General features: G+C 62.2%; 2 protein-coding genes across 5 annotated transcripts in view; one reads left to right on the top strand and one right to left on the bottom strand.

Moving 5' to 3' along the window:
* Positions 1-455: 455 nt before the first annotated feature.
* Positions 456-4,240, top strand: IZUMO4 (IZUMO family member 4). Of its 2 annotated transcripts, XM_012729480.1 has the most exons (10): positions 456-740; positions 822-902; positions 986-1,057; positions 1,302-1,328; positions 1,412-1,487; positions 1,632-1,679; positions 1,764-1,778; positions 2,110-2,127; positions 2,346-2,360; positions 2,670-4,240. In XM_012729480.1, the coding sequence occupies exons 1-10, from the start codon at positions 527-529 to the stop codon at positions 2,758-2,760; spliced, it is 657 nt and encodes a 218-aa protein (XP_012584934.1). In that variant the 5' UTR covers positions 456-526; the 3' UTR covers positions 2,761-4,240. The 2 variants fall into 2 exon arrangements, with proteins under 2 accessions (XP_012584934.1, XP_012584935.1); XM_012729481.1 differs by lacking the exon at positions 1,302-1,328 and having other exon boundaries at positions 527-740.
* A 79-nt stretch (positions 4,241-4,319) lies between these two features.
* AP3D1 (adaptor-related protein complex 3, delta 1 subunit) overlaps positions 4,320-25,547 on the bottom strand; it is a 30,538-nt gene continuing 9,310 nt past the window's right edge. For 2 of the 3 annotated variants that reach the window (XM_012729476.1, XM_012729475.1), the window contains exons 2-32: positions 24,518-24,613; positions 23,960-24,040; positions 23,326-23,406; positions 21,147-21,254; positions 19,849-19,978; positions 18,955-19,094; positions 18,727-18,800; positions 17,749-17,798; positions 16,532-16,581; positions 15,767-15,815; positions 14,644-14,789; positions 14,417-14,565; positions 14,118-14,348; positions 13,548-13,779; positions 12,854-12,999; positions 12,343-12,484; positions 11,830-11,901; positions 11,238-11,313; positions 10,714-10,916; positions 10,341-10,414; positions 9,555-9,729; positions 9,139-9,204; positions 8,536-8,646; positions 7,689-7,829; positions 7,464-7,511; positions 6,970-7,159; positions 6,794-6,882; positions 6,581-6,666; positions 5,899-6,020; positions 5,680-5,759; positions 4,320-5,506 (exon numbers count right to left, since the gene is read on the bottom strand). In XM_012729476.1, the coding sequence (XP_012584930.1) occupies positions 5,411-5,506; positions 5,680-5,759; positions 5,899-6,020; positions 6,581-6,666; positions 6,794-6,882; positions 6,970-7,159; positions 7,464-7,511; positions 7,689-7,829; positions 8,536-8,646; positions 9,139-9,204; positions 9,555-9,729; positions 10,341-10,414; positions 10,714-10,916; positions 11,238-11,313; positions 11,830-11,901; positions 12,343-12,484; positions 12,854-12,999; positions 13,548-13,779; positions 14,118-14,348; positions 14,417-14,565; positions 14,644-14,789; positions 15,767-15,815; positions 16,532-16,581; positions 17,749-17,798; positions 18,727-18,800; positions 18,955-19,094; positions 19,849-19,978; positions 21,147-21,254; positions 23,326-23,406; positions 23,960-24,040; positions 24,518-24,613 (3,534 nt within the window). In that variant the 3' untranslated portion in view covers positions 4,320-5,410. Of the gene's footprint in view, positions 5,507-5,679; positions 5,760-5,898; positions 6,021-6,580; positions 6,667-6,793; positions 6,883-6,969; positions 7,160-7,463; positions 7,512-7,688; positions 7,830-8,535; positions 8,647-9,138; positions 9,205-9,554; positions 9,730-10,340; positions 10,415-10,713; positions 10,917-11,237; positions 11,314-11,829; positions 11,902-12,342; positions 12,485-12,853; positions 13,000-13,547; positions 13,780-14,117; positions 14,349-14,416; positions 14,566-14,643; positions 14,790-15,766; positions 15,816-16,531; positions 16,582-17,748; positions 17,799-18,726; positions 18,801-18,954; positions 19,095-19,848; positions 19,979-21,146; positions 21,255-23,325; positions 23,407-23,959; positions 24,041-24,517; positions 24,614-25,547 lie in introns of those variants that run through there. The other variant, XM_012729477.1, reaches the window with a different exon arrangement.

The following is a 25,547-nucleotide window of genomic DNA, read 5'->3' as shown; positions in this document are numbered from 1 at the left end:
GGCCCCGCCCGGCCCCGCCCTCCCGGCCGGACCTTCTTCCGCCGCCTGCGGGGGCCTCCCAGGAAGCAGCCCTCAGAGCGCCGGGACCAACCAGCGGAACAGGCCTAGCCACCGAGCTTCTGGTTGCCTGGCAACCGGGGGCGGGCCCTGATGCTATTCGGTGGTTCTAGCGACTCCCGCCCTCAGTGGGCGGAGCTTGCCCCAGCCTGAAGAAGCAAGGCGGGGCTTTTGAGCGGGGGCCGGCCTGCAGGAGGAGCTTGAGCCCGCGGTGGGCAAATGTTTTCCGCGCATTCCGGGGGCGGGGCCAATCCGGGGCTGGCAGTAGAGCTGGCACCGCCCATCGTCCGTTGAGGAGGCGGGGCGTGATCCGGGGGCGGAGCGGGAGCGCCGCAAGGGACCCCAGGAGGGCGCCGTTGGTAGGTGCGTGGCGGAGGGGCGTGGCGCGGGCCGCCGTTGGTTGGTGCGCGGCCGAGGGGCGTGGCGCGGGAGGCGCCGTCGGTTGGCCGGCGGCGGGCGGGGGCGGGCCATGGCCCTGCTACTGTGCCTGGGCCTGACCGCGGCGATGGCCCGCGGCTGCCTGCACTGCCACGGCAATTTCTCCGACAAATTCTCCTTTTACCGCCACCACGTGAATCTCAAGTCCTGGTGGGTGGGCGATATCCCCGTGTCGGGCTCTCTGCTCACCGAGTGGAGCCAGGACACCATGAAGGAGCTGCACCTGGCCATCCCTGCGGAGATCAGTGAGTCGGGCCCAGCGGCGCGACCCACCCGGCTCGACCCCACCCAGGCCCCGGCCGCTCACGGCCTCCCCCTCCCCCCAGCCCGGGAGAAGCTGGACCAAGTGGCCAACGCCGTGTACCAGAGGATGGATCAGCTGTACCAGGGGAAGATGTATTTCCCGGGTAAGGCGCGGCCGCGCTGCGGGAGTCTGGTTCCCGCCCGCCCATCCGCCCAAGGGTGAGCGCCTCTTGCCTTCACCCGCCAGGGTATTTCCCCAACGAACTTCGAGCCATCTTCCGGGAGCAGGTGCACCTCATTCAGAACGCCATCATCGAAAGTGAGCGGGAGGGGGGGCGCGCAGGCAAGGGGTGGGCAAGGTTGGGGTGGGCACCTGCCACCGCGCAGCCCCGCGGGTCTTAGATCCAGTGCCTGCGGCCACCGTTCCTCCTGGTCTGCGGAGGCGCGCTCAGTGTCCTGCTCCATGCGAGGACAAGTGGGCAGGGCCCGGGAAGGTAGGCGGAAGCCCCGGGACAGGCTGGGTCCGCTGGGGAGGCGCCACCCACGCCCCTGTCCCCGCACAGGCCGCATCGACTGTCAGCGTCACTGTGGTGAGTCGGCCGCGCTCCAGCTGCGGTCTCGGCAGCGCGGCTGGAAGCCGAGTGGAGCCGCGGCCACCTCTGGTGTGTTGCAGGCATCTTCCAGTATGAGACCATCTCCTGCAACAACTGCACGGACTCGCACGTCGTCTGCTTTGGCTACAACTGCGAGTAGGGCTCAGGCGCGGCGTCCACCTGGGCTGAGGGCCCTGCTCTTCTCGGAGGGTCCTCTTCTCACTCCTTCCTGCCCACCCCCTGACCAGGCCCCCTAAACCGGGGCCGCTTCCCCCCAACACATACACCCTGTCCCGGCAGGTCTTCATCTCAGTGGGAAACCGCTGTGCAAGGCCTTCTTCTTTACATGTGAGTCAGCCAGCTGGGCTCAGGGAGGGGCCTGGACTGCGACCGCGTGGCCCAACTCCAAACCTCTTGTCGCTGTCATTGTAGAAATAAGTGGCACAAGTAAGTTCCCTCCCCCAAACCCAACGCAGTTTTACCAGATGCCATGTGTGCGTGCTTGTGCGTGTGCACGACCTCAAGGTAAGTATGTGGTAGGGGCGCCCGCAGGAAGCAGGGCTTGGCTGTGCTCGGGGCCTGTCTCGTGTCCTTGAGGGTCTGGGGTCAGAGCATCCTAGTTAAAGTGTCCCCAGTTTGGTCCAACCCCTGCCCCAGTAGGTGGTCAGGGCTGGGGAGGACCCCCAGGATGGTCACTTGCCCAAGTGGAGGGGGCTGGGGCCACAGGCATGACTGACCTCAAAGCTCGTGGCTAACTAGGGCCCATGGTGTCTTTCAGAGAGGACACCAACACAAGGTAAGGCTGCCTCTCTGAAAAGCCCTGGCCAGCCTTCAGGGGGTGAGGTGAGGGTGTTGGGCGGTCCTGTAGCTGGGGGTGAGTGGGGGTGCTGGGCGAGGTGGGCACAGCAGGGCAGGGCTCTCCTGTGCCCGGGACATGCTGGACACGCGGGCGTCACTTCTGCAACTACTCCCATCACTCACCAATAAACACGAGCTCCTCCCACCTGGATGCAGAACCACCCCAGCCTTGTGAGTGACCCAGAGGACAGTGGCTGGGGGGACCCAGCTGGGCTCTGGTGGCGGGGTCACCTAAGTCAGGCATTAAAACCCAGTGGCGCCTGGCCCAGGCCTCCATGCTCTGGCGGCCCAGTGATGGGGTGGTGCTGTGACCTGTGCAACACTTAGGGACAGACATGCAGGGCTCTGGGCTTGGCTTCTGAGACCAGCCTGCAGCCGTCACATCCCAGCTGGAAAGCAGCCAGATACCAGCCCAGCCCACCGGGGGAGGGAAGAGGGCTGGGGGTGGACGGAACTGAGGGTACCCTGTGTCTCCCGCAGCCTGATATCACCAAGATTCACGTGTCTAGAACCCCCACACCTGGCCAATCTGACTCTGGAAAATGCCTCCGAGTGCCTGATGCAGCACTGATGGCCACAGATTTAGGGCGAGGACGCCCTAGGACTGACCAGCCAAACAAGCCCACAGCTACTTTGGGTCCCCCAAAACTTCATGAGTGCTGGTGGGCAGGGCAGGGAGGAGGATTTGTACATACCGACGCTGGGGAATAATTGACAGAGCTATTTAATGGAACGATTAAATGTCTCTGACATTTCTCATCACCGAGCAGTCCTTGGAGCAAGGAGAAACTTGTTGGGGCTGGAGGGGCAGGATGAAGGGCCTAGGCAAACCGAGAAACAAGCATGGGCATAAACTGGCTTTCTGGATGGCTCCAAAAGGAGACTGGGGTTTGGGGAAAACCATGGCCAGCCATAGTACAATTTGGGGTTCAGTCCTAGGGGTGAGTCTCAGCCAGAGGGACATAGGGATGGTCTGCACTGCACCGCCTATCCGAATACATCTGACGGCCTAAGATGCCGGCTTCAAACTGGCTGACCAGGGCTGAATGGGTGTTCCGCAGACAGACTTGGCAGTTGGAGTGTAGCCAGAGGCGAATGAACACTCCCTCTGGCCTGGGCACTGCTGGACCCCATTCTGTCTCCCTCTAGGGCTGTTCTCTAAGCCTGAACGCAGTGTTCCTCTGAGGTTCTGGTTCCTGGCTTCAGAGAAACTATCTAGGTCTGTGTGGCTTAACAGCAGACATAGATGCTGTAGACCCAGGGAGCGTCATGAACATACCGCACAGGACCTGCCCTGGGGCAGCGGGTGGTGGCAGTCAGACGGCAGTCCTGTGGTTGCCAGCATGAGGCACAAACTGATGCTGTTTCGAGCTCTTAACAGTTGGTTTCTTCGTCTTCACTGAGGGCCAGGCAAGGGGCCTGGCTGTCACAGGATGCACTGGCTGCCCCGTGGAGCAGGGGGCACACAGAGGGGCCCTGGGTCTCCTGGCGGGCGTCTTCAGACAGAATGGTTTCCAGGAGGAACGGGGCCCAGGTGGTGTCTCTTCTGAAGGGACGCCTGGAGAGCCAGCGCTTGGTGGTTCAGCGTGGGGGCACAGCTCTCGTTCCCTTCCTCTCTTCCCGCGTTCTGGGATCCTAGTTAGAGCCGACTCAAGACTCCATCTGCTGGCCCAGCCTGACTCTTCTCAGATCAGCCTGCTGACCCAGTCTCTTAAGTCATCTTGTCCACACCACGCAAAGCAGGGGAAATGAAGCAAATAAAACTACAAGGAGGGCCTGCCTCTGGGGCCTGTTCCTGCCGCCCACCCAGCATACCCCACACCAGTGGGGTTCCCAGGGAAAGGAGGGGAGCTGGTAGTGGAACCCGAGAAGCCCCACGGGTCAGGCGGGCTGGCCCTCTGTCCACTCCACCTGAGCCCAGGAACTTGGGGTGGGGTGTGGGAATCCTACCCCCCCAGGAGACGAGGCACATGGACAGGGTGTTCCCGCTGTGCCCTGACATTCCTGAGGGCACTGCGCAGCCCTTGTCGAGAGCAGCTCGGGGACTGCGTGACCCCCCGGCTGCAGCGTGAAGACACCCTGGCAGGGGAGCACAGTGGCGCGGGCAGCAGACCCAACCGGGGATCACCGTCTGTTTTTGCAAGTTTATTGGCTCATCTGGACACAAAATCATGACAGAACGTGATATCTCTCTCCTTTATACAGGAATGTTGATAGCAAATTCTTATATAACACATCATACAATTTTGATACTCTAGAATCACTGCACAGGATTCTGTAATAGATTACATGCTAAAGTGACAGTTTTCATCAAAAGGAAAAAGCTAAAACGTCATTGAGGACCATCATCTGAGGAAGGTTCTGTCTCACGGGTGGGGAAGGCCGGGCCGCTTGGGGCCCCCCAACCACCACCCCCCGCCAGCCCATGAGGCGCACATTGGCCAGGCTGCCGTGGACACACGTGCCTCACCGGGAGGACGTGGGCCGGGCAGGGCCCTCCGGCTGCTGTGGCGCAATGCGAGGACAGCCCTGTGGAGTGTTCTGTTACCAAAGGAGACGGGGAGCCCAAGCACTCTGGCACGCACCCCAACAACACGGACAGACAAACACACTATGAATGAGGACAACAAAAACCAATGAGGTCAGCTCTGACGGGGGTCTGTGGATTCCCTCCCCGCGGCGACACCCGCCGGGCATCCACTGAGATCCTTCCGTGGCAGACGAACATGAGGGGTGAGGTGGAGAGCACGATGGACGATAGCCTGCTGTTTCCCACCAAACTCCTGGGGACACCAAGACCGACCTGCAGCTGCGAGGTGACTTCCAGTCCCTCTTCACCCCCCTTATGCTGCCGGGCAGGCTATGTGGGGGGACTGTGGGACCTGGACAACTTCACAGAAGCAAATGTGTGGGGAGCCTGTCCTACCCACTGAAGCACCTACCCTAGGCCCCCAGGAGCTGGCCGGGGTGGCGGCCCCCCACGCCGGGAGCAGTCCGCCCTGGCTACAGGAGCCCGTGGACTGGGGGACCGAACAGGGCTTCTTGCCAAAGAGTGGGAAGAGTCAAAGTGAGAAAGATGACAGCGATCAAGGAAACACGTAACCTGAACGTCTGCTGGGGACGACAGTGGGCTTAACGCACGGCTGGCACAGCACATGCGACAGGAACCGCACACACGGAAGCCACCTTCCGGCGGGGCTGCGGCGCGGTCGGGGCCGCGCTCAGCACTGGGCCAGCGTCGCTTTCATCTCCTCCAGCAGGTTGCTCAGCAGCGTGGAGTCGCTGCACTTCCCGTCCACGGACACGGACTTCTCGCCCTGAGAGGGAGCAACAACAGGCACTTCCGGGGCTGCTCCCGCCCGCCAGGGGCTGCGCCGCATGCAGAGGGCAGCTCGCTCCCCCCTCGGGCCCCGGCAGTGGGGACTAGCAGCTCAGAGGCCTGAGGGCGCTGGCACGGCCGTGCTGTGCTGGGGGGCGTGGGGCGGCTCACCTTCTTCACCAGGAGGCAGACATGGTGGCCCTGGATGGAGCGGCTGTACATGGAGGCGCAGGAGTCCACCCGCTCTACAACTGTAACGGAGCAGGGGTAAGGGCCCACACCGGGGACGGGCAGAGCAGGCGGGCAAGGCCTGCGCTGCTCCCCTGGGCAGCAGGGGAGAGTCACTCGCAGGGAAAGGCTGTGATCCATCTGTCACAGGAAACCCCTTACCGGAAAAATGGTGGTGAAAACAGATCTTTGCCAGGAGGTTGTGGAAGGACATGGTGATGCCATCAACTTTGACGGAGCTCATACTCAGGTCTCCAGACTCCAGCAACTTGGCGAAGGCATCGCTGTGGAAAGGCAGAGTTGACGCCAGGCAGGGACCCTGCTGCCGGGTAGCGTTCTCCCGAGCGTGGGCAGGTGCCACGCATCTTAGAAGATGCCCCCCACGCCCTTCGGTTGAAGCCCTAATGCTTCCAGGACCTAAGGATCTATGGCAGTGGGGCCTCCGAGAGGTGATTCAGGTGAGGGGGGCGGGGCGGCTTTCTCCAAGCTGCACGGTGTCCTGGCAAGAGGCACAGATGCGGACTCGGACATGCACAGGGGGTGAGGTGGCCTAAGGGCACACGGAGCAGATGGCCGTCGAGGCGCCAGGGAGAGGCCTCGGGACTGAGCAGCCCTGCCCGCACCCCTCTGCAGTCTCTGGCACCGGAAAGGTGGATGTGCATTTGGCCTGTGAGTCCGCAAACACCCTGGGCTGGCCAACGTCCCGGGCGGCTCGGACCTCGTGCACTAACTAGGGCCGGTGACACGACACTCCGTCTGCCCCTTCACCTCAGGTCCACGGGCACTGAGTTAAGAGGCCCACAGAGTGAGGACGTGCAGGCAGGAGGGCAGGTGGCGCACACACCTGTAGCACGGCGTGGTGACCATGTACGAGGTGCAGCGGAAGAGCAGCGTGAAGTCGAGCTTCTCGTGGGTGGAGCCCTCATCGTTCTGCAGGGAGCAGGGCAAGAAGAAGCGGGAGTGAGCCTGCCCGGGGCCCCGCTGGCCCTCAGGACACAACTGGGGCCCGGGACCCCTGCCTGCCGTGCAGACACAGGGGTTCTGCAAGCCCGTGTACCTTGGCGATGAAGGACAGGGTCCCCTTGAGTTTCTGGGCCATGACGATGCTCTGAACGGTGAACACAAGCTGGGCTTCGTTGGAGATGCCTGTGGGGTGGGAAGAAGCCCATCAGCCCGGGGCCCAGGGGCGGAAACATAGTGGACAGGGACCCGGGAAGCCCAGGCCGGCCTCACCTGGGGGCAGCTGGAAAGGCACAGGGATGCCGTCGTGCACGGAGGCGCCCTCCGGCCGGGCCAGCTTGGCGTTGAGGGAGTCCAGAACACTGAGCTCCATGTTCCTCAGGAAGCTGTCGCTCCGGTTCTCCAGGACCACAGACACGGTCACCTGACTGTCCTTCTGCAGGCTGCCCTGCACGTCATATGTCTGCACAGAGCAAGCGGGTCAGAGCGGCAGCGGGGCTACGTGACCCCTGTGGGCAAAGCGAAGGGCAGAGAGAGCACAAATCTCCACGGCCTCCCACCAGAACCAGCCTGTCTGGGCCTCACACCGTCCTGGCCTCTGAAAACCACGTCCACCGCCACATCAGCCCAGGCCTGCCACTGCACAGGGCAGAAAGCACGGCCGCTGTGGGGTGTTTCCCCAGAGGCCTCTGCTGGGGCGTCTCCCCCTCCTCAGCGCAGGGGGAGGCCCGCACCCCAGTCTGCCCCAACTTGCTCACAGTGCTCACCATCTTAATGTAAGAATTTTCGGCCAGGAGGCAGTAGCTGGACATGGGCTGGGGACAAAGGAGACAGTTCAGCTGAGTCACCAACTGCTGTGGGGGACGAATCAGTCCCACGTGACTTGGGACGGCACCCCACAGGTGACTGACACGGACACGCGCCCCAGCCTGGACAGCTGGCCGCCCCCCCGCCCGCCCGGGCAGGGGTCTCCTGAGGCGAAGGCTCCTCACCGGGAGCGGCTCCTCCTCCACCGCACCATTCTCCACAGGCCCCGGAGCGTCATCACTCAGAGGCTTTTTTTTCTTGGATTTCTTCTTGTCCTTGGATCGCTCTTCCTTCTTCTTGTGCTTCTTCTTCTTATGCTTAGATTTCTGAGACAGGACAGGGTGGGGCTGGCAGATAGGACCCGGAAAACCCCAGGAAGCCATCGGCAGAAGAGCATCCAGGCAAGGCGCAGGGTGCACTACTCAGGGCTCAGACATGCCGCCCGACAAGCAGGAAACACGAGGTGTGACCCCAGACGCAACACCTCCACTCTGCACACAGGATGCGTGTCTGCAGCACACAACTCACAATGGCCAAAGAGGGCAAACAACGCAGGTGTCCATCAGCCGGAGCGCAGCCAGCCACACGGTGCCTCCCCACGGACCAGCACTGGCACGAGGGGGGCAGCTCTGACCCTCGCCACCACAGGGTGGAACCCGAACACACAGTGCTCGGGAGAGAAGCCAGACACACGGGCCACGTGGCTGAGTGGCGAGCAACATCCAGCGTAGGCACAACCACAGTGAGTGGGTTTGTGGTGCCAGGGGCTGGGGCTGACTGCTGGTAGAGGCGTGTTTCCTTTTGGGGTGATGAATTTTAGGGAACTAGATGGTACTGGTAGAGAACGCTGAAAGTGTAGTAAAAACACTGGCCTGCGTGCTTTTAAAGGTGAGCTCTAGACAGGAGAGGTGCAGCTTGTAAAGCTGTCGTGGAAACAATGTAACCTTGGCAACGGGGAGACGCCATCAGGAAACCATGGTGGCCCAGGGCTGGTGTCTGGCTCCCCACAGCATGCCATGCGAGCACCCTCACCTTGTCGGGGTCATCGTCGTCCTCCTCCTCCTCCTCGTACTGCTGCTCTTTGCTGGGTCCCTTGTGTCCTTCCTTTGCAGGGACAAAGGCGCTGTTCCCCTCGGGCTCTTCCTGCAGGGAACCAGGTGGAGGGGGCTAGCGGAGGCAGCCAGGCCCGGGTGCGTGGCCTCCGTCCTTGCACCTGCAAGTGCCCCTGTGCTAGGCGCTGCCCTGGGCCCGGGAGCAGGCAGGGGTTGACCAGGAAATTAAGTGGCCGGCAGAGGGGAGCGGATGCCCGGTCGGGGTTGGCGGGCTCACCATGAGCCGCTGGGCCCCACCTACTAACTAAAGGGCCCTCTCAAGTCTGCTGCACAACTGCGGGGTCGGGGACCTGTGCTGGCTGCCCAGCGTTTCCATTCTTGAAGCCACTGCCGGGGGAGGCCTCGGGACAGAACAACCAGGTCCAGACCTGGGCCCCCGGAGTGCGCTGGCATCTCTGCAGCCCCAGGGAGAGGCAGTGCCAAGAACAGGCCCCGGATACCTCAGAACAGGGCAGATCTGCCGAGGGTGCACAGGCCCCACACCCAACCCCAAGTGGGCTGGCCAGGCTGCCCCTGCTCTTACCACAGTTGGGGCTGGGGCAGCAGCAGGTGGCGGTGTGGTGGACAGCCAGAAGTCCAGGTCCTCAGCCTGAAACCACAGAAAGCCAAGCGCATGGCCAAAGCAGCCCCAGCAGGTACAGGGCCCCATGGCCAAGCTGTGTGGGCGCTGGCGCTGCCTGCGGGGAGGCTGGCACGGCTCGGCCCCACAACAGGTCCCTGCGCACCACACAATGTTCCCAGCAGTGACGTTCACCAGGGACGACGAGCTGGCTGGCCACTGCCATGGAGGCCCAACGTGGGTGGACGAGTGCGGGGAGCCTCGGCGAGCCGCCTGCAGGACCCCGCCTGCTACATCAGTCGGGCCTGGAGCTCAAGCCCACCCTCTGCCCCACGCGAGCCCCCCGGCTGGGGACAGGAACAAGAGCCGCAGCTTGCTACCTTCTTCTCGCTCTCCCGCTTCTTCTCCCGTTCCTTTTCTTTATGCTTCTTCTCCTTCTTCTTGGGTTTCTTGCTCTTCTTTTCCACAACAGGGACAGCATCCTTCTCAGGGGATTTGGACGTCTCAGCATTGCGGTGTTTCTGGATGGGCAGCTTCTCACTGTCGGCTAGGGGCCTGTGGTGGAGAGGCCAGGTCAGGAGGGGCATGGCAGGAACGGCTGGTGGAGCCAGTGAGAGGGCAGCAGCAGGACTTGGGGCAGGCGGTGGCCCTGGGGGCTGGCTTCACCAGGATTTGGTATCAGCACAAGGGTACGTGTGGATCCCCAGAAAGACTGGGGCCTGGGTCCCTGTGTGGCCTTCTTCAAACCCAGAGAGTAGTCATTCAGGACAGGCGGGGCCACAGGCAGAGAAGAGGTCGCCCAGGTGACCGCGTCAGGCTCATGGATGAGCCAAGGGGCTCTGGGCTCTGCCTTCCTGTCCAAGGTGCCCAGAGGTATGGAGATCAGGGCTGCCCTGTGCGCCCACGGCACCGGGGGGGGAGTGCTTTAAGCACGAGCAGTGCCCGAATGCGTCGCCTTCAGGACAGCAAGTGACTAGAGGTGACAGGCCACCCCCGACCAAGGAGTCACCCCGTGGGCGATGTGGCTGGACTGGCCTTGCTTGCCTGTCCCCAGCTCAGCAAGGCCCAGTTGGGGTCTCCCCTTCTCAGAGCCTCCTGGCAGGTTTCCGGCCCACACCCAGCCCAGGGACCCCCGAGCCCAGGCTCTCATCTGGCCCCACACTTACTTATCCAAGTCAATGTCCAGAGCCCTGTAGGGGTCATTGACATCTTTGTCGTCCTCGTCACTGGGCAGAGCGTTCTGGGGGAGGAAAGGAAGCCCGGCTCCAGCTCAGCCAGCCCGGACCTGCCTCCTGCCCGAGGCCCAGCTTCCCAACTGCCCAAACGGGCCCTCGAGTGGGCAGCAAGGATTGGAATCAGGACGGGAGCCAGGGAGAGGGGCACCCACTATAGGTCTCGATCCCGTCCCGTCCCCTCATCCGGGCACGGCACAGGGCAGCGCTCAGGGCCTCTGGCTGTGGCGGGCGTGAGCAGGCTGCCTCAAGCAGAGCTGGGCCCAGGAAGGGCCTACCCGGGCCCGCACAGGGGCCGTGCGCTGACCTCGGGCATCTCCTCCGTGACAATGTCCACCCGCTGGGCTGGAGCGATGTCCTCATCACTCTCTGTGTGCAGCGAGCTGTGGCGCCGCGCCTTGCCCCGCTTCTCCTTGTCCTTCTTCTTCTTCCTCTTCTTGTCCTTTTCCAAGCGCTGCCGATGCCGCCGCTCCTCCTCCAGTTTCACGTACTGGTCGGACATGGGCATGCCTGCAGGCGGGCAGCACTCAGACGGGCCCTCTGCTGCACCCCCTGACAGCTGCACTAGAGGGGCAAGGGGACAGCAGGCCCCACCCACCGAATGCCAAGGGGCAGCTGGGCAGGAGGCTGGGGTGAGAAGAGAGAACAGGCACGGGCCGGCTGGAGCCGCTGCCCGCCGGTTCTGTCCACAGCCACGTCGGGGCTCACCCGCACGAGGAGGCAGGATGGGTGCAGGGAGGTGCTCTCAACAGCCTGAGCTGAGGCTGGCTCGGGCGCCTCTGGACCTGAACTACGGGGCTCCCTGGGTCTGCATGCCATGCACAAGCTTGCCTGGTACTTTCAGGGGCACCGAGAGGTCGATTCGCACCACAGGTATGTGCTCCACGCCTGGCATGTCCTGGTACCTCTGCAGAACAAGTTTCAAGGCACCGCTAGGCAAGGACACGGCAGGGCAAGTCCGGAGTGCGGCCCACAGCCACAGGGCGCCCGCGCACGAGGGCAGCTGCAGGCCGAGGCCACGCGCCGTCGCTTTCTCCCATCTGAACCTTGTTGTCTGGGGGTGCAGGCTTGCAGCCCGGGGAGACCGCACTGCACCCATGGCACAGCTGGAGCCCCAGGGCCAGTGAGGGACGATCCCTGCTCACACCTGCGCTACAGGAGTGGACCTGGAAGGGTCTTACGATGAGGAGAGCGGCCGTGGCCTGTGCGGGGATCGCACTACCAGCCGCAGTGAGCAGTTATCACGTCCGCGCTGCCCATAGCCTGTCCAGTGGGTCAGCGGAACTCAGTGCTTCCTCCTCATCTCCATCTCGTGTCCCAGGACTCACTGTACCACACACGGGGCTGCCCGAGTAGTGACCCCTTGTCCATGCTGCAGAGCCCGGGGGGACGCCCCTCGAGAGTGTCTTGGGACTGGCCTTACCTTTTGGGGGGATGGGGAACTTTTGATGTAAAATGGGTTGTTGGCCTGCTCCTGCTTCCGGGCCTCTCGACGCTGCGGGGACAGGCGGACATGCATGTCAGCGAGCGCCTGGACGTGGGGGTGGAGACTGGGCCACAGGCAAGGCCTCAGCCGTGACCCACAGGAGATGGTGACTGACGAGAGGGGAGGGGACGTGAGGCGGTGTCACCGCAGAGCCAGGGTTAACCCCCAGAAGGGGTGAGCGCCTGCGTTTCAGGCTGGAGGCTCCCAGGGCTGCCCAGCTCCTGGGGCAGAGCTGAGACAAGCTCAGGCTCCCAGGCCAGACCACGATGCCCGAAGGCTCAGTCCACGGGCCCAAGGGGGCTCTGGGAGACACCGTTCCTTTCCCCCCTCAGAGGGCAGGCGGGAGGGAGGTGGTAAGCAGTGGGTGGGGGGCTGGCAGATGCCTGTCTCGTGGTCCTGGATGTCCGAACCCTGCGCGCTGGAAGAAGGCCCCACACCCCAGCCGCTCACCCGGGCCAGCTCTTCCTCGTCCACCTCAGGCGGCTGCTGCTTGGCATGTCGCTGCTCCTCCTCGTGGAAGATGGCCTTGGGCTTCTCGTCCTCAGACTCACTGTCCGAGGGCGGCTCGTTGATCCAGGCATCCAGGTCCAGGCTGCAGAACACAGTGTGGTCCCGAGGTGGCTCTGGCCACCGCACAACCTCAGCAGTGAGGCAGAGCCTGGGCACCCGGGGTTTGGTTCGAGCCCCACCCGCACGCTGGGACCCCCAGCAAGCTCACGTCCCTTCCCCCGCTCGGGCCACTGCCAGAGGGTGGCACCAGGACCTGAGAGTGTCCCAGGGTGTCAGACCTGACGGAGGGTCAGACAGTGGCCACTGGCTATTCCTCCTGCCCCTCTTCTGCTCAACAGCGGGTTCAGCGCACCCCTGTCCCTTTAGGGCCAGGACACGGTACTGGGCAGCCGCGGCTGTCGTGTCCTGTCCAACTACCTGCACCCCCTGACCGGTCTGTCTCGGGTCTCACCCTTCGGGAATTGGAACTTTCTTCTGTGCCTTGGGAGCCACTGGGTTCAGCTCCCCAGCAAACAGGGCGCTGACTTCCTCCGCCACGGGCACCTCCTTTGCCTGCAGCTTCTGGATGTGTTTGACCAACTGCAGGATGCAGGACGCCTATGGAGGGCCAGAGGTGAGGGGGAGGTGGGACCTGAGAGGACAGTCAGAGCGGCCTCCAGAGCGGAGGCAGGCTGTCCCAACACTGCCGCTGCGGGGACAGGTCACCACAACGGCCCCTTGCGATCTCAGGCGTAGGGCGAGTGCTGGCGTCTGTGTGGTAACAACCCCAGCACCTGAGATGCCTGCACAGCTGAGATGCCCCAAGCTTTTGCTCCGCAGAAGTCACAGCACGCACGTCAAGCTGGATGCTCCAGAGCAAGAGCAGGCTCCCAGGGCCCAGTGGCACCCGCAATGCCTCTCCCTCAGGCCGACTGCCCCATCCTGCTCCTCTAACTGCCTTCCATGGCCCGCCTGGTCTGGGGCACCCCCCGCTGCGTCCAACCGTGGGTGACTCCCAGGGCCGCCTCACCAGGAGTGAGGCCACAAAAGGCATTTTAGAGCAGAGGCTGGCTGCCACAGGGAGGACAGACACGGAATGTGGCACCTTCAGCAGCCGTGCGCCAGCCCTCAGCCCGACCTGGGGTGGAGGCCCAGGCGGCCCTCACCCGCTCCTGGACCTCCAGGTCTGCGCTCTGCACGAACTGGGGCAGCCGCTCCACCATGAGCTGGGTGACCTCCTGGGCCGCGTCCACCTCGGCAGCCTGCTCCTTCTGCTGCAGGATGGACGCGTACAGCTTGACCACATTCTGCACATACACAGCCTGGATGTGGCCAGGCAGAGTGGTGACCTTGGGTCGCAGCATGGCCTCGAGGGTCTGGTGGGGCTCCTCCAGGTGCCTGGGGACAGCAGAGGCCTGTGAGCTTGCTGCCACCCACCCAGCCCCGCCTCGCTCTGCTACGGGTTGCGTTAGAGCAGCTGAAGGAAGGCCGAGGACGGGGAAGCCTGCACCTCCGGGGAGGGGGCGCTGGGAGGACCTGCGAGAGGCCAGCGTCCGAGAGGACTGCCTCCCAGGGAGCACTGCTGCTGGCTGCAGGTGCGCACTGGTACAGTGTCAGGTCAAGGAGGTCTTCCTCCCACCAGAAAGTGCAGGGCACTCGGCATCCCCACAAGACTGAGGCTGAGAGGGGGACCTCCAGGGAGCAGGGCCCACCCCAGGACCCGGGCGCCCACTCACTCTGAGAACTCGCCACAGATCCAGGCGGCGGCGTACAGCACTTCGCAGATGCCGTTGCGCTGGGTGTTGCTGGTCACCAGGTGAGCGCTGTCGAGCAGCGCGGACATCTGTGACACGGCGAACCTGCGGATGGCCTTCACGCGGATGGCCACGTCTAGCATCTGAGCGGCGATGAGGTGGCCGTGGCGGGTGCCCTCCAGCCGGGTCAGCTCCACAAGGATACTGATGTACCTGCAGGAGCGGTGGGGGTGTTGAGCTGTGCCCGGGCACAGCTGGGCACCCCAGCCGCAGGGACGCACCACTCGAAGTTGGTGATGTGCTGGTAGTTGGACTGGCTGCAGATGTCGATGATCTTGGTGAGCAGCTCATCTCGGTACGTGGTGCCCTCAGCCTTATCCACGTGGGTCATCAGCTTTTTGACAATCTCCATCAGGTTCTTCTTGGACACCTGGAGGGGGCGCTGGTGAGGAAGGAGGCCTCCCAACCAGCAGGGGGCTGGTGAAGGAGGGTTGGGAGAGGCACTCACCATCCCATACAGGAGGTCGAGGGCCCTCAGGCGGATGGACTCATCCTTGTCATCCAGACACTGCAGGACCAGATCCTTGTGGGCCTGCACGGACTTGGGGTGCGTCCTCAGGATCTTGGACATGGCCAACAGACCCAAGTACTTCACTGTGGGGCGGGAGACATGGTTTAGACAAGGCCTCGGGCTGGTGGGCAGTGCAGACCCCCATCTCGCCATGTACCTGCCACCTTCCCTTTTTCGGGCTGTCCCATAAGGGGGACTCTGGCTGCCCTGTCGGTCTGGACAAACCGGGCCATGGGTAAGTACCCTCGGTTGGCCCAAGGTCTTGGACAGCAGAGCAAGTGCTGGCGAAGCCCCAGGCCAGGAGGAGACTTCCTGCATCCCAGATGCCCATCTGCCCTGACTGGCCAACACCCGTCTCGGCTCAAGGCGGTAACTATGGCCACAGGCCCCATCCAGGTGAAGCCTGTTTCTGAATGAGGGTTTCTGGCACGTGGCATGCCCTGTGGGGGCTTTATCTCTTCAACAGCAGGAGCCAAGAGGCCCCCAAACTGGAGACCGTTACTGGCTGACCCTCTCCAGGTTCGCCAGCCCGCCGGCTCTGCTCTAGAGACACCACCAGGCTCAAAGTGACCCCCGAGGCCTCAGGGTCTTCCTTAGCCCAGGCACCAGTGGTGGTACTGGTAGAAACCCTCGCCAACCTACCTAAAAAGGAAGAAGCCGGGCACACAGCAAGGTGCATTCCCCAGGGAGGACACCCTGATCTGCCCATCGGGTCAACCCCAAGCCCACCCACGAATCCTGTGCAAAGTGGCAGCTTCAGAGGACACATCTCGAGACACACTGGGGCACAGTCGCAAGGCCACGATGTGTGCACCACTGCGCTCCCCGCCCGTGGCTCCCCCGGGGCCGGCCTCAGAGGGGCCTCTTGCAGGTCCCGCCACCTCAGCAGACGGAGCGGCGCAGGGGCAGCACCGCGCGGACAGAGGCTGCGCTCTCAGCATGGCTGATGCCGCGCCGGCCTGCTGACGTGGTCTCTGCGGACGGGCGCTACCCCAAGGTCTGCCTCTGCTGGGGAGCCTGCCCCCCACAGAAGCTCAGGTGTGGGGGCGGGGCCACTCACAGTTCTGATCGGAGTCTTCTATCAATATCCTTAACTTCTGAACACAAAGCTGCAAAGAGGAGGCAGAGTGTCTGGCCTGAGCCCTGCGGGCCCAGGGCAGAAGGTGGGGAGGACATTGAGGTCTGCAAGGGGGAGCCCGCCGGGCCCAGGGGAGGGCTGGAGGGCCATGTGCAGGACAGCGCCCACGCACATGGTTGTCCCAGAAACTCTAGTGCACAAGCTGGTGGCTTGCAGGTTGCTGAAAGATGACCCTGGAACAGGATGGCTGAAGGTGGCGCCAGGGAAGACTGGGACCCAGGGGCTGAGCTTCACGCTACGTGATCAGATCAATAAGCCTGAACCTCGACAGGTAGTTCTCCCAGTGGTCCTCAGCCCACTCCAGGGACCCCTGGCGCTCTGTGCTAAAGGATGGGCGTTTATGGGGTTCAGGGAGGGAGGCCATCCAGACCGATGGGACCCTCGGGGACCGGGGATGCGGACCGGGGATGCGGAACAGGCGCCGGAAAGGCCGCAAAGAAGTCAGGGCTCTGCGCCCACACTGGCGTGAGGCGGAGCCGAGCTGGCGTCGGACCACAAGCGGCAGCGGTAGCCGCAGCCGCAGCCCTGGTGGGGGGTGTGCCCACCCTTCGGCCGCTCACACGCCCGCCCCACCTGTGCTTTGTGCATAGGGCAGGCTGCTCTCACCGGAGCGTGGGGCTTGCAGGAAGGGGACCCCGAAGGCAGAACAAGCCCCGCTGAGCCTTAAGTGACTGATGCCGGACGTACCTGGATGCTGGCACTGTGGTTGGGCATGCCGGATGACAGCGAGATGAGGACTGAAACAGACAAGCCTGTTGGTGGTTCGCCACCCTGACCCGTCCACTGTGGGCCTCACTCAGGCCCCGTGGGGAGGGCATGAGCTGGAAAGAACCTGGTGGGACTGCTCTGCCTCCCTGATGTCTGCGCAGGAAAGGGCTGCCGAGCGGGCCCCGCCTCTCCTAGGCCCATCAGCTTAGAAGGTGGCATCTGGGAACTGGACTTCGGGGGCTCCCCCCACCTCACAGATGGGCTCCCAGGCCCTAGAGTCCGTGTGAATGTGTGAAGCGTCGAGTGCTACTCTGCAGTCTGGGCTCTCGGGCTGCAGGGGGCGCCCACGTGAGCACTCCCTGGGGCGGTCAGGTCTCTGTGGCTCAGGGACCACCTGCCTGGTGCTTGGCAACATCAACGCAGATATGCTTCACCCAGGACTACCCCTCTGTCACCCCAATTCCTCCACCCATAGCTAGGGAGAGGGCTCTCTCTCACATGGTCAGGCCCGTTCTCCTATCGGCCTCTTCCCGCCTGAACGCCTGATGGCAGCCTGCTCTTCCCCCAGCCACTGCCGCCGAGTCCCGGGAACATGCCCAGCCCACGCAGAGCTGAGGCCCAGAGGTCTGCGAGGATGAGCCCCAAGGCTAACTTGCGGAGCTTCGGGCAGGACAGGTGGCCAGAAGCTGCAGCCCCGGAGCCGCCGGCTCCAACAGCCTTCAGAAAGCCCAGGCCCAGAGTGACAGGGCAGTAAGCCAGGAGATGGTCGCCAGGGTGGCTGCTGTGGCAGGGGAGCCAGATCAACGCCACTGGTGGCCTCACTTGAGTGGCCTCTAAGGAGGCCCAGGATGGCCAGGAAACCCTCAAGAGGTGGTGACAGATTCCTACGCTGAGTATCTAGAGGGGAGGCGGCACAGGGCGCCCGAGTTTTGCTTTGTTTTCGTTTGTATTCTGAGGTTGTTTAGAAGAAAGGAGGTCTCGTGGCAGGTGAGGTGCAAAGGCTGGAAGCAGAGAGGTTGTGCCGGAGCCTGGGACCAGCGGGAGCGCCGCTGCAGAGGACTGCTGCGCCCGCACACAAGGGGCTCTAGACAGGAGGTTCCAGGCGGGGCAGAGGCAAGGACCCCGACTCCAGGAGACCTGGTGCCACTCAGGCAAGGCCCAGGGTGGCCAGTCCCCACCCCTAAGCGGGAACTCACCTGCGATCACGGTGTTCACACACTCGTAGAGAAGGGACATGGCAGATGTGCTGAGGAGGAAGGGCGTGTGAGGGAGGGCTGCGCGTCACGTTTTCACCAGGGTCACCTCAAGAACAGAGGCGCACCCCTGCCGTGCACCAACAGCAAGACCCCCCGCAAGGTTCCCATCCAGGAGTCAGCGCCCCGGCCTTCCACTTCCGCAAGGCCCGGAAGGACGCCCAGGCGCCCCCTTCCGGGAGCACAGACCGGGAGCCCGAGGCACAGCTGGCTGTGGCCACACGGAACATGGTGCCCACGGCCAGGTGCCGCCGTGGGGGTGTGATGAGCACCGCTCGCGGCGGCCAAGCAGGTGGGCGCTGGCTGTGCCGCCCACTGCCGCCTCACAGTGCCGCTGCGGGGCAGAGTCGCCGGAGCTCCGAGTGAGAAAGCTGCTCGCCCGTGAAGCCAGACTCAGCATCATTGCGTGCCGCAAACTAGACAACTGATTGCTTAGAACCAGACTTGCCCGAGCCCAGACACGGGTTTTAGGCTATGGCGCCCTCACTTCTGACCCACTTCCGAGCCTGGGACAATCCCAGAGGGAGGCAGGCAGCAGAACCCGACCCGGCCTTGTTCCTCCCGCCCCTCCTCAGCTGTCTCCTGCAGCTCCCGGCACAAGATCTCCTGTGCCAACCCACACACTAGCCACAGGCACCAAGTGGCATGGGTAGAACATCCTAGAACTGACAATGGACACAGTCACCTGAGGCTCTTCAGATCACTGAGGTCTAGCTGTGAGCCGGCAGGGCTAACTGGGGCACCCTTCTTCCTTTAGGTTATTGCTACAATGCGCTCTTTCACGGGGTGTCTAGGGGCGCTGGCCCCAAAGGCACAGACCATTTGGTGAAAAATCCCCCATGTGGAGGCCGCATGTCCACTTCTCATGGCCCAACCCTCCCACATACCAGTCACCCTGAGGAAAGGAAGCCCAGAGTCTACCTGTGGATCAGGTTGGTGAGAGGTTCGATTAGCTTCTTGCCCAACCTTGGTTCCAAGGGGGTCAGAGCACCAAACTAGGAGGGAAAGGCCGGAGTCACTCACAGGCCTGAATGGGTCCTTGCCCGAGGCCTTGAGAAGCACACCCCAACACACTGTGATGCTTTAGGCCTGGCAGACCCCAACCAGACCCAAGGCCTTGTAATGACACGCGCAGGGGCGGATACTCGCCAGTTTGATGATTTTAATGAGGACCCAGTTGTTGGTTGAAGAGGTCATCAACTTGAAAAACAGCGGGGCGAGGGAAAGGTAGTTTTTAGGGTTGCGTCGGGCCAGCTCACAGATGACGTTGACTGCTGCTGACTGGACCCCTGTGAAGTAAGGAGGCACCCTCAACGAGGGATGCCCCTGCACCGACGTGGCCTCCTCCCCAGCCTCTGCTCGCTCCACATGCTGGGCCCATCTCTTGGTGGGCGCAGCTCAGACAGCTCAGACCGCAGCCCGGCAGCTGTCCCCCTGGAAGGGAGGGCACGGGCCAGGCTGCGGCGGAGCGGCCGCGCAGAGGCCCCACCTGGGCTGCTACCACCGTGTTCCAGCCGGCACACCCGCCACACCCTCCGCACCGGCTCCTGCTTCCCCAACGAGAACTTCCTGCGCTGAGGTTTCCTGACACCCAGCAGATGCCCCAGACAAACCCAACCCAGACCCACAGCTCTGACACGCCTCGCCCGTGCCCCTGCTGGAAAGGCAAGAGGACAGCGGGCCGAAAAAGCCCGCGGCACGGCCGAGCGAGGTGCGGCACGTGACGCTGACACAGCCAGCCAGAGAATCAGCACCCCAGCACCTGTGGGCCTCAAGGTGCCCAGGTCTTGGCTTCTTGGCACCACTGCCCAGGGGGAGGGCGGTTTTTGGGCCAGGCGGGGACGGCAGGGGAACCTGCAGCTGTGGGGCCAGTCTTGGGCGCTCAAGCACAGGCTGTCAGGCTGCGCAGGGAGCGCTGAGGGGGCCAACGGCCAGGTCCGGGGCCATCTGGGACCGAGCGTCCCTCCACTCCCTCCTGACAGCACCTCCGTCAACTCCCCGGAGACGTGCTGGGGACGCCCCATCAAACTCTAGTTAACAAACCGGGGTCGGGGTCCTCTAGCTTCTCCTTCAGGCGGGGGAAGGCAGGGCGCAGCGATTCGGGGTACTTCAGGAAGACCTTGTACATGATCAGCACGGCCTTCTTCCGGATGTACGGCTTGGTGTGGGACATCTGCAGTAGAGGCGACAGTTCCCTGCTGCCTCTGTGCCGCCCTCACCTCCCCCACCTGGAGGAACCCCCTCTCCAATTCGTCTGGCTTCCAGCCTTTGAGCCCCACTGAACAAAGGCCCAGGCGGGCAGCTGGGCCAAACGTGGCCTGGGGCTGCTACAAAGGCTGACCCTTCTCCAGAGCTCACCTGGGCCCCAGAGAGGGCCACGTGGAAAGAAGGGCCCCACACACCAACACTGGGTTCGGGCTCTCCAGCCCGCGGCCCACTCCCAGAGCAGGGCTCTGAGGGTCTGGGACCCGCACATTTCCACGTGGGGCTGCCGTTCCTGCCCTGCCCCGGACTACACTCTGGCCAGGAATGCCTCTCGGCCCAGGTGGGCGAACTCCTTACCTGTCAGGGCCTGGGGAGCTGTGCTGAGAAGGCCACCCTACCCCTGGGACCTGGGGCCGGCGCACCCCTGAGCAACTCAACGCTTTCCCCGGGGCCATAGCACTGCTCAGAAAGTGCCCCCGGCCGGATTGCGGCCGCGCAGGTCCAACACTGTCTGACCACTCAGCCCTGCCCTTCCGCCCGGAAGCCCCCGATAGCACGTGAGCGTGCGGCAGCTGCGCTGATAAAGCCATTCGCAAGGGCAGCCGCGGCCCTGCCCTGGAAGCTGACTGGGCCGCACCATCCCAATGGTGGGGGAGAAGGTCCAGTCAGCCGGAGGCTGGCAACAGATGGCCGTAGGCCACAGTTTGCAAGAGGATGGCTTGTTCTGGAACAAGATCCGGACACCTTTGAGACCAGAACAGGGGATTTGCCTTTCATACAGACTTAGCCAGGAGCTAAGCCGAGGCCACGTGAAAACTAACGGCACCAGGGATGGGAAAGGGCAGCCCCTTTCACCTGCACCTCAGCAAGCTGTGACCGCCTGCCAACACCTCATCCAGGTCTAACCCCTGCGAGACTGGCTCAAAGGTGGAGTCTGACAGTGGCCCAGGCCAGGTCCCACAGGTGATGCAGGAGGAGACAGGGATTTGGTTTTGCATCTGATCTGGGACCCTGGTCTGCTTCTCTGGGCCAAATGTCCTTGGTGTGATGCTTTAGTCCTGCTTTCCAAACACCTGTCTGGTCCAAATCATGTCAGAGAGCAGAGGCCATGGGTGCTGGCACACTCTCCAACTCACCAGTGTCATGATGTCGTTGGCCAAGTCCCTGGCTAGATCTGGGGTAACAAAACAGGACAGGCCAGTCAGTGCAACGCCGGTGTCGTACTGGCTGGGGCTGCTCAGGTCCTGGAAAGGGATGAGAGGGTTAGCGGGGCGCAGGGTGGGGTGCACTGTCTCAGCGTCACCCGGCCCTCGCATGTCCCCACTGGCCCTGTGCTGAGGCCTGGAACTGGACTTGGGTGATGAGTAACACGTGGCCAGTGCCTTGCTGCCACCGGGGGACCCTGCGGCACAGCCTGGTCCTAGCGGGGTTAAGAGCACCAGTCCCCAGCTCTGGCCGCAGCGCCCTGCTTGAGAACCCCATCCAATGGGCACATGTGGGGAAGTCCCCCAAAGTGGAATCTGGGAACCTCTGCTTCCCGCAGGTGTTTCCCCTGTGAGGATATTCGGGCGGTGCTTATGCAGGTGTTACCCCTGGTGGGGACAACTCCACCAGGACCCTCCCCAAAGTGGAAAAAAGCATCAGCTTGTATCTCATCTTTCAAGCAAACAGTATCTGTGAGCAAGCAGAATCCACACACCCCAACCTCTGAGGTCATCCACCTGTGACCCCACTTTGGCAATTCGCACTGTAGCTGCCTAGCCCTGTTTCACTTTATTATTATTTTTAAAGATTTATTTTATTTATTTTTGCATACAAGCCAGGGGGACAAGCCAGAGGTGTGGGGGTGAGAGGATTCACCAGAGACAGAGTGGGGAGCAGAACAGACGGATCCACTGAAACCCACTGCTGAGGGGAGCAGCAGGGAGACAGGAGAGGCTGCTGCGCCCTGGGGGGTCGCTCCCTGGCTGGGGATCCAACTCAGGCCAACTCAGGCTAGCGAGAGCTTGACAGCACTGACACTTTACTGCACCACTAGGGAGGCCCCACAGCCCTGTTTAACACTCTGTGTGTCACCGCCTTATTCTGGGGACTTCCAGAAGTCTCCCAAGCTCCACATATGTTCTACAGTAAAGCATGAGCGGGAGCCAACTTCCTGGACTGTGGCAGCAACGAGACGCTGGCTTTAAGAGGCGGCCGCAGCCCAGGCCGCGTCTGTGAGGATATTCGGGCGGTGCTTATGCAGCGAGGGCCCTACCAGGACCTGCGCCGCGCTGTTTCAGTGTCACGGCTTGTTGAAACGAACGAAGCAGCGTGCTAGAGGCAGCCGGTTGTGGCCAAGGTGTCCCAGTCACCTGTCTAGACCTCAATGCGACACCTAACCGGCATGTCAGGGCAGGCAGCTCCCCGACGGAGCGAGGCTAAGTGAGCCGCTCGCGCAGATCTCACCGGGAGAGGACGCCAAGGAGGACTGGCGCCTGTCAGCTCCCCACGCAGCCAGGGCCTCCACGCTCTTTCCTGCCACTCAGAGCTCTCGCCCACTCTCCTCCTTCTCCTTCCTCTCTGAGGTTCATTCCCACTGGACACCCCACCAGCCAGTCCCAACTAAGTGCCCCCTCAAAGCGGGGAACCTTGTGGCATCTTTAGCACGGGGCTGCTGCACGACCTGGCTGAGGTGGAGCCTCCACAAGCTCAGCCGTGACTCAGTCTCCCCAGAGACCCGAGTGTGGCAGGCTCAGACCCACACACCGGCCAGTGCCCGCAGTCTGCCTGCTTCATGGAGTTTGGCCCAGGAGCCCAGAGCAGCTACCAGCTGACCCCTCGGGGCACCCACTCATGGGGCTTTGGCCCCCTCCAGGCCACCTGGGAGTCCTGGGGTCATCAAACCCTAAGTATGGTCAGGAGACCTGGGGGGGGGGTCTCCAGCTCTGCCCCACAACTGTGAAACAAGGTAGAAAAAGACACCCAAAGCTCTGGGCCAGTGAGGAACCTTCTACCAGTGGCCACCAAAAACCATTTGAAACATGAAGAAACACATGTGGCGAACAGGGGCAGAGCCCCCGCCCAGACAGCGCATCGTCTGGCACGATCTCCGCCAGCTGGGAGAGACGGGCAAAGCGGGTCCTCCACCTGAGAAGCGAGTGGACGCGAGATCGGGAGCTGGATGGTGTTTCCCAGACGCCCCCTTGGTGGACCTGATCCCTGCTGGCTGCGGGCCTCAGGGACAGCTAGCTCCCACACGCGACTGACAGACGCTGGCACAGAGGACAGGCCCTCCGGCCCGGGCAGGGTGCTCAGCCGACGGAGGACACCGACCTTGCGGATCTGGTTTGTGGTCAGCATGATGACGTCAGTGCCCTCGTGAAAACACTGGGAAGCAGCGAGGTAGCCGATGCGCTGTGGAGCCGAACAGAGGGAGGCGTCGGTGGTGAGGTGGGGCCCGTGAGCAGAGGCCCTCCCCCAGGTCACGCAGGACCAAACCACAGGCCTGGCAATACGACACACGTGTGACATTAAAAAAAGATGAAGGAATTGGAAGCAAAGTTGCCACCGAATCCTGAATGACAGGGCTGTCGGGTCCCACCAGCGCCCCACCCACTATGCCGCAGTACAGGCCAGAGGCGCAGCTGCGGCCAGCTGCTGCGCTGTGTCCTGACCCGTTGTGCCACCAGGGAGGGCCCTCACTCTACTTTATAACTCCCACATTTCCCTCACTTTTCAAAATAATTTTTAAGAAGTTTTAAAAAAGGAAAAATTTTAAAACAATTAGACCTGCACTACGTCCCATCTGAAATTGACTGACCTCAGCCCACGCTGGGAGCTGGCGGGTAGGACCTGCGCACGGTCAGAACACGGCAGGCATGCCACCCCCAACAGGCTGTGGCTCCTGGCCTTTAGGGGTCCCCCACTCCACCACAAGACCCCCCTCTCCCGCCCCACTGTGTCTCACCTTGAACGTGAATTTGGAAGCGCTCATCACTTCGATGATGTTGAAGGCGGCCCAGCTGATGTCGTAGCCTAGCATTTGTAACTGTTGAAAGGCATGGCATTTGTCACTCGCCGTGGGGCGCTGCCTGGACCAGGTGGTCATCACGGCACACCTCCCTCTTGACTGACTGCAGTGCTCCCAGCGGCTCCCATGCCTCTGAGGCAGTTGTCTTTAAAGAACATCTGTAGCAGGCTCCGTCTGATAGGAGCATGGACACCACAGGAAGTGGACCTTCTGACAGTCCTTCTGACAGAACTTCTGAGTGCCCTGAGCCCCTGTGCCCCGTGTCCACCCAGCCAGCACCTGGGGAGATGGCACCAATGTTTGACTGATGGGTAGACAGAAGGATGAAGGGATGGAGACAGACGGATGGCTGGCTGGTGGATGAGCAGATACAAGGATGGATGGAGAAGGTGGACGGAGGGAAGGGTGAAAATGAAGGAATGGCCAGCTGGCTGCCAGCATTAGGGCGAAGGAAGAGACAGACTCCCCCGAGTGCCGTGCCTGCGTGCTACTCACATAGGTCAGCTTGCACACAGCGTTGGCTTTCACTGCGATGTTGTCTTGCTTCAGTTCTTGCTTGATTTCATCAATGCACTGAGAGATATATTTTGCCTAAAAGAAAAAAAAGGTCAGAAATTCAACTGTCTGTCAAAAACAGGAACCCTCACTTCAGACGTAAGCCAAGCACAAAAGGTCACACCACGCGTGATCCCACCGAGGCGAATACCTAGAACAGGCTTATCAGAGGCAGGCGGTGGGCTGGGGCTGGCCTAAGGGTGACTGCTGCGTGGCAGCTGTTGAAAACCATTAAGTCATGCACTTCATTTATTTTTTAAAGATTTATTTATTTATGCATACAGGAAGTGGGGTACAGGCCAGAGGTACAGGAGGGGTGAGGGGAGCAGAACAGGCAGACTGACGAAGCACACTGCTGAGGGGAGCAGCAGGTGGGTCAGGAGAGGTCTGCTGTGCTCTGTGGGTCAGCTCCCTGGCTGGGGATCGAACTTGGTGCTACAGTGGCTGCAGACAGCTTCTTATTGCTGTGCTTTAATCCACTGTGCCACCACGGAGGCCCTGAATTGTGCATTTTTAAATAAGTTGTGTGGCATACAAATTACAGCCAGTAAGGCCATCTCAGCACATGCAAACCCAGCTGCCAGCATCTCCCTGAGGCTACTCCTGGGCCTGCAGGCGGCTGTGCTAAAACAGATACAACAAGTTTTTTACTGTTCCTCTACATGTGTGTTTTATCTGACATCATCTATAACTGAAGAAGTTTTTTTAAATATTTATTTATTTATGCATGCAAGAACTGGAATATAGGCCAGCGGGGGGGGGGGGTGTAAAGGACTCGGAGGAGACAGAGGGGGGAAGAACAGGCAGATCTACTGAAATCCACTGCTGAGAGGAGGGGCAGGCGAGACAGGAGAGGTCTGCTGCACCCTGGGGGTCCCTCCCTGGCTGGGGATGGAACTTAGGCCGCAGCAACTGGCAACAGCCTGACAGTGCTGAGGACTTAACCCCTGCACCCCCAGGGAGGCCTTAT

The sequence above is a fragment of the Condylura cristata genome, unplaced genomic scaffold, assembly GCF_000260355.1.
Source record: "Condylura cristata isolate star-nosed mole 26May11 unplaced genomic scaffold, ConCri1.0 scaffold00025, whole genome shotgun sequence".
NCBI classification, from domain to species: Eukaryota; Metazoa; Chordata; class Mammalia; order Eulipotyphla; family Talpidae; genus Condylura; species Condylura cristata.
This window is presented reverse-complemented; position numbering and strand designations above follow the sequence as displayed.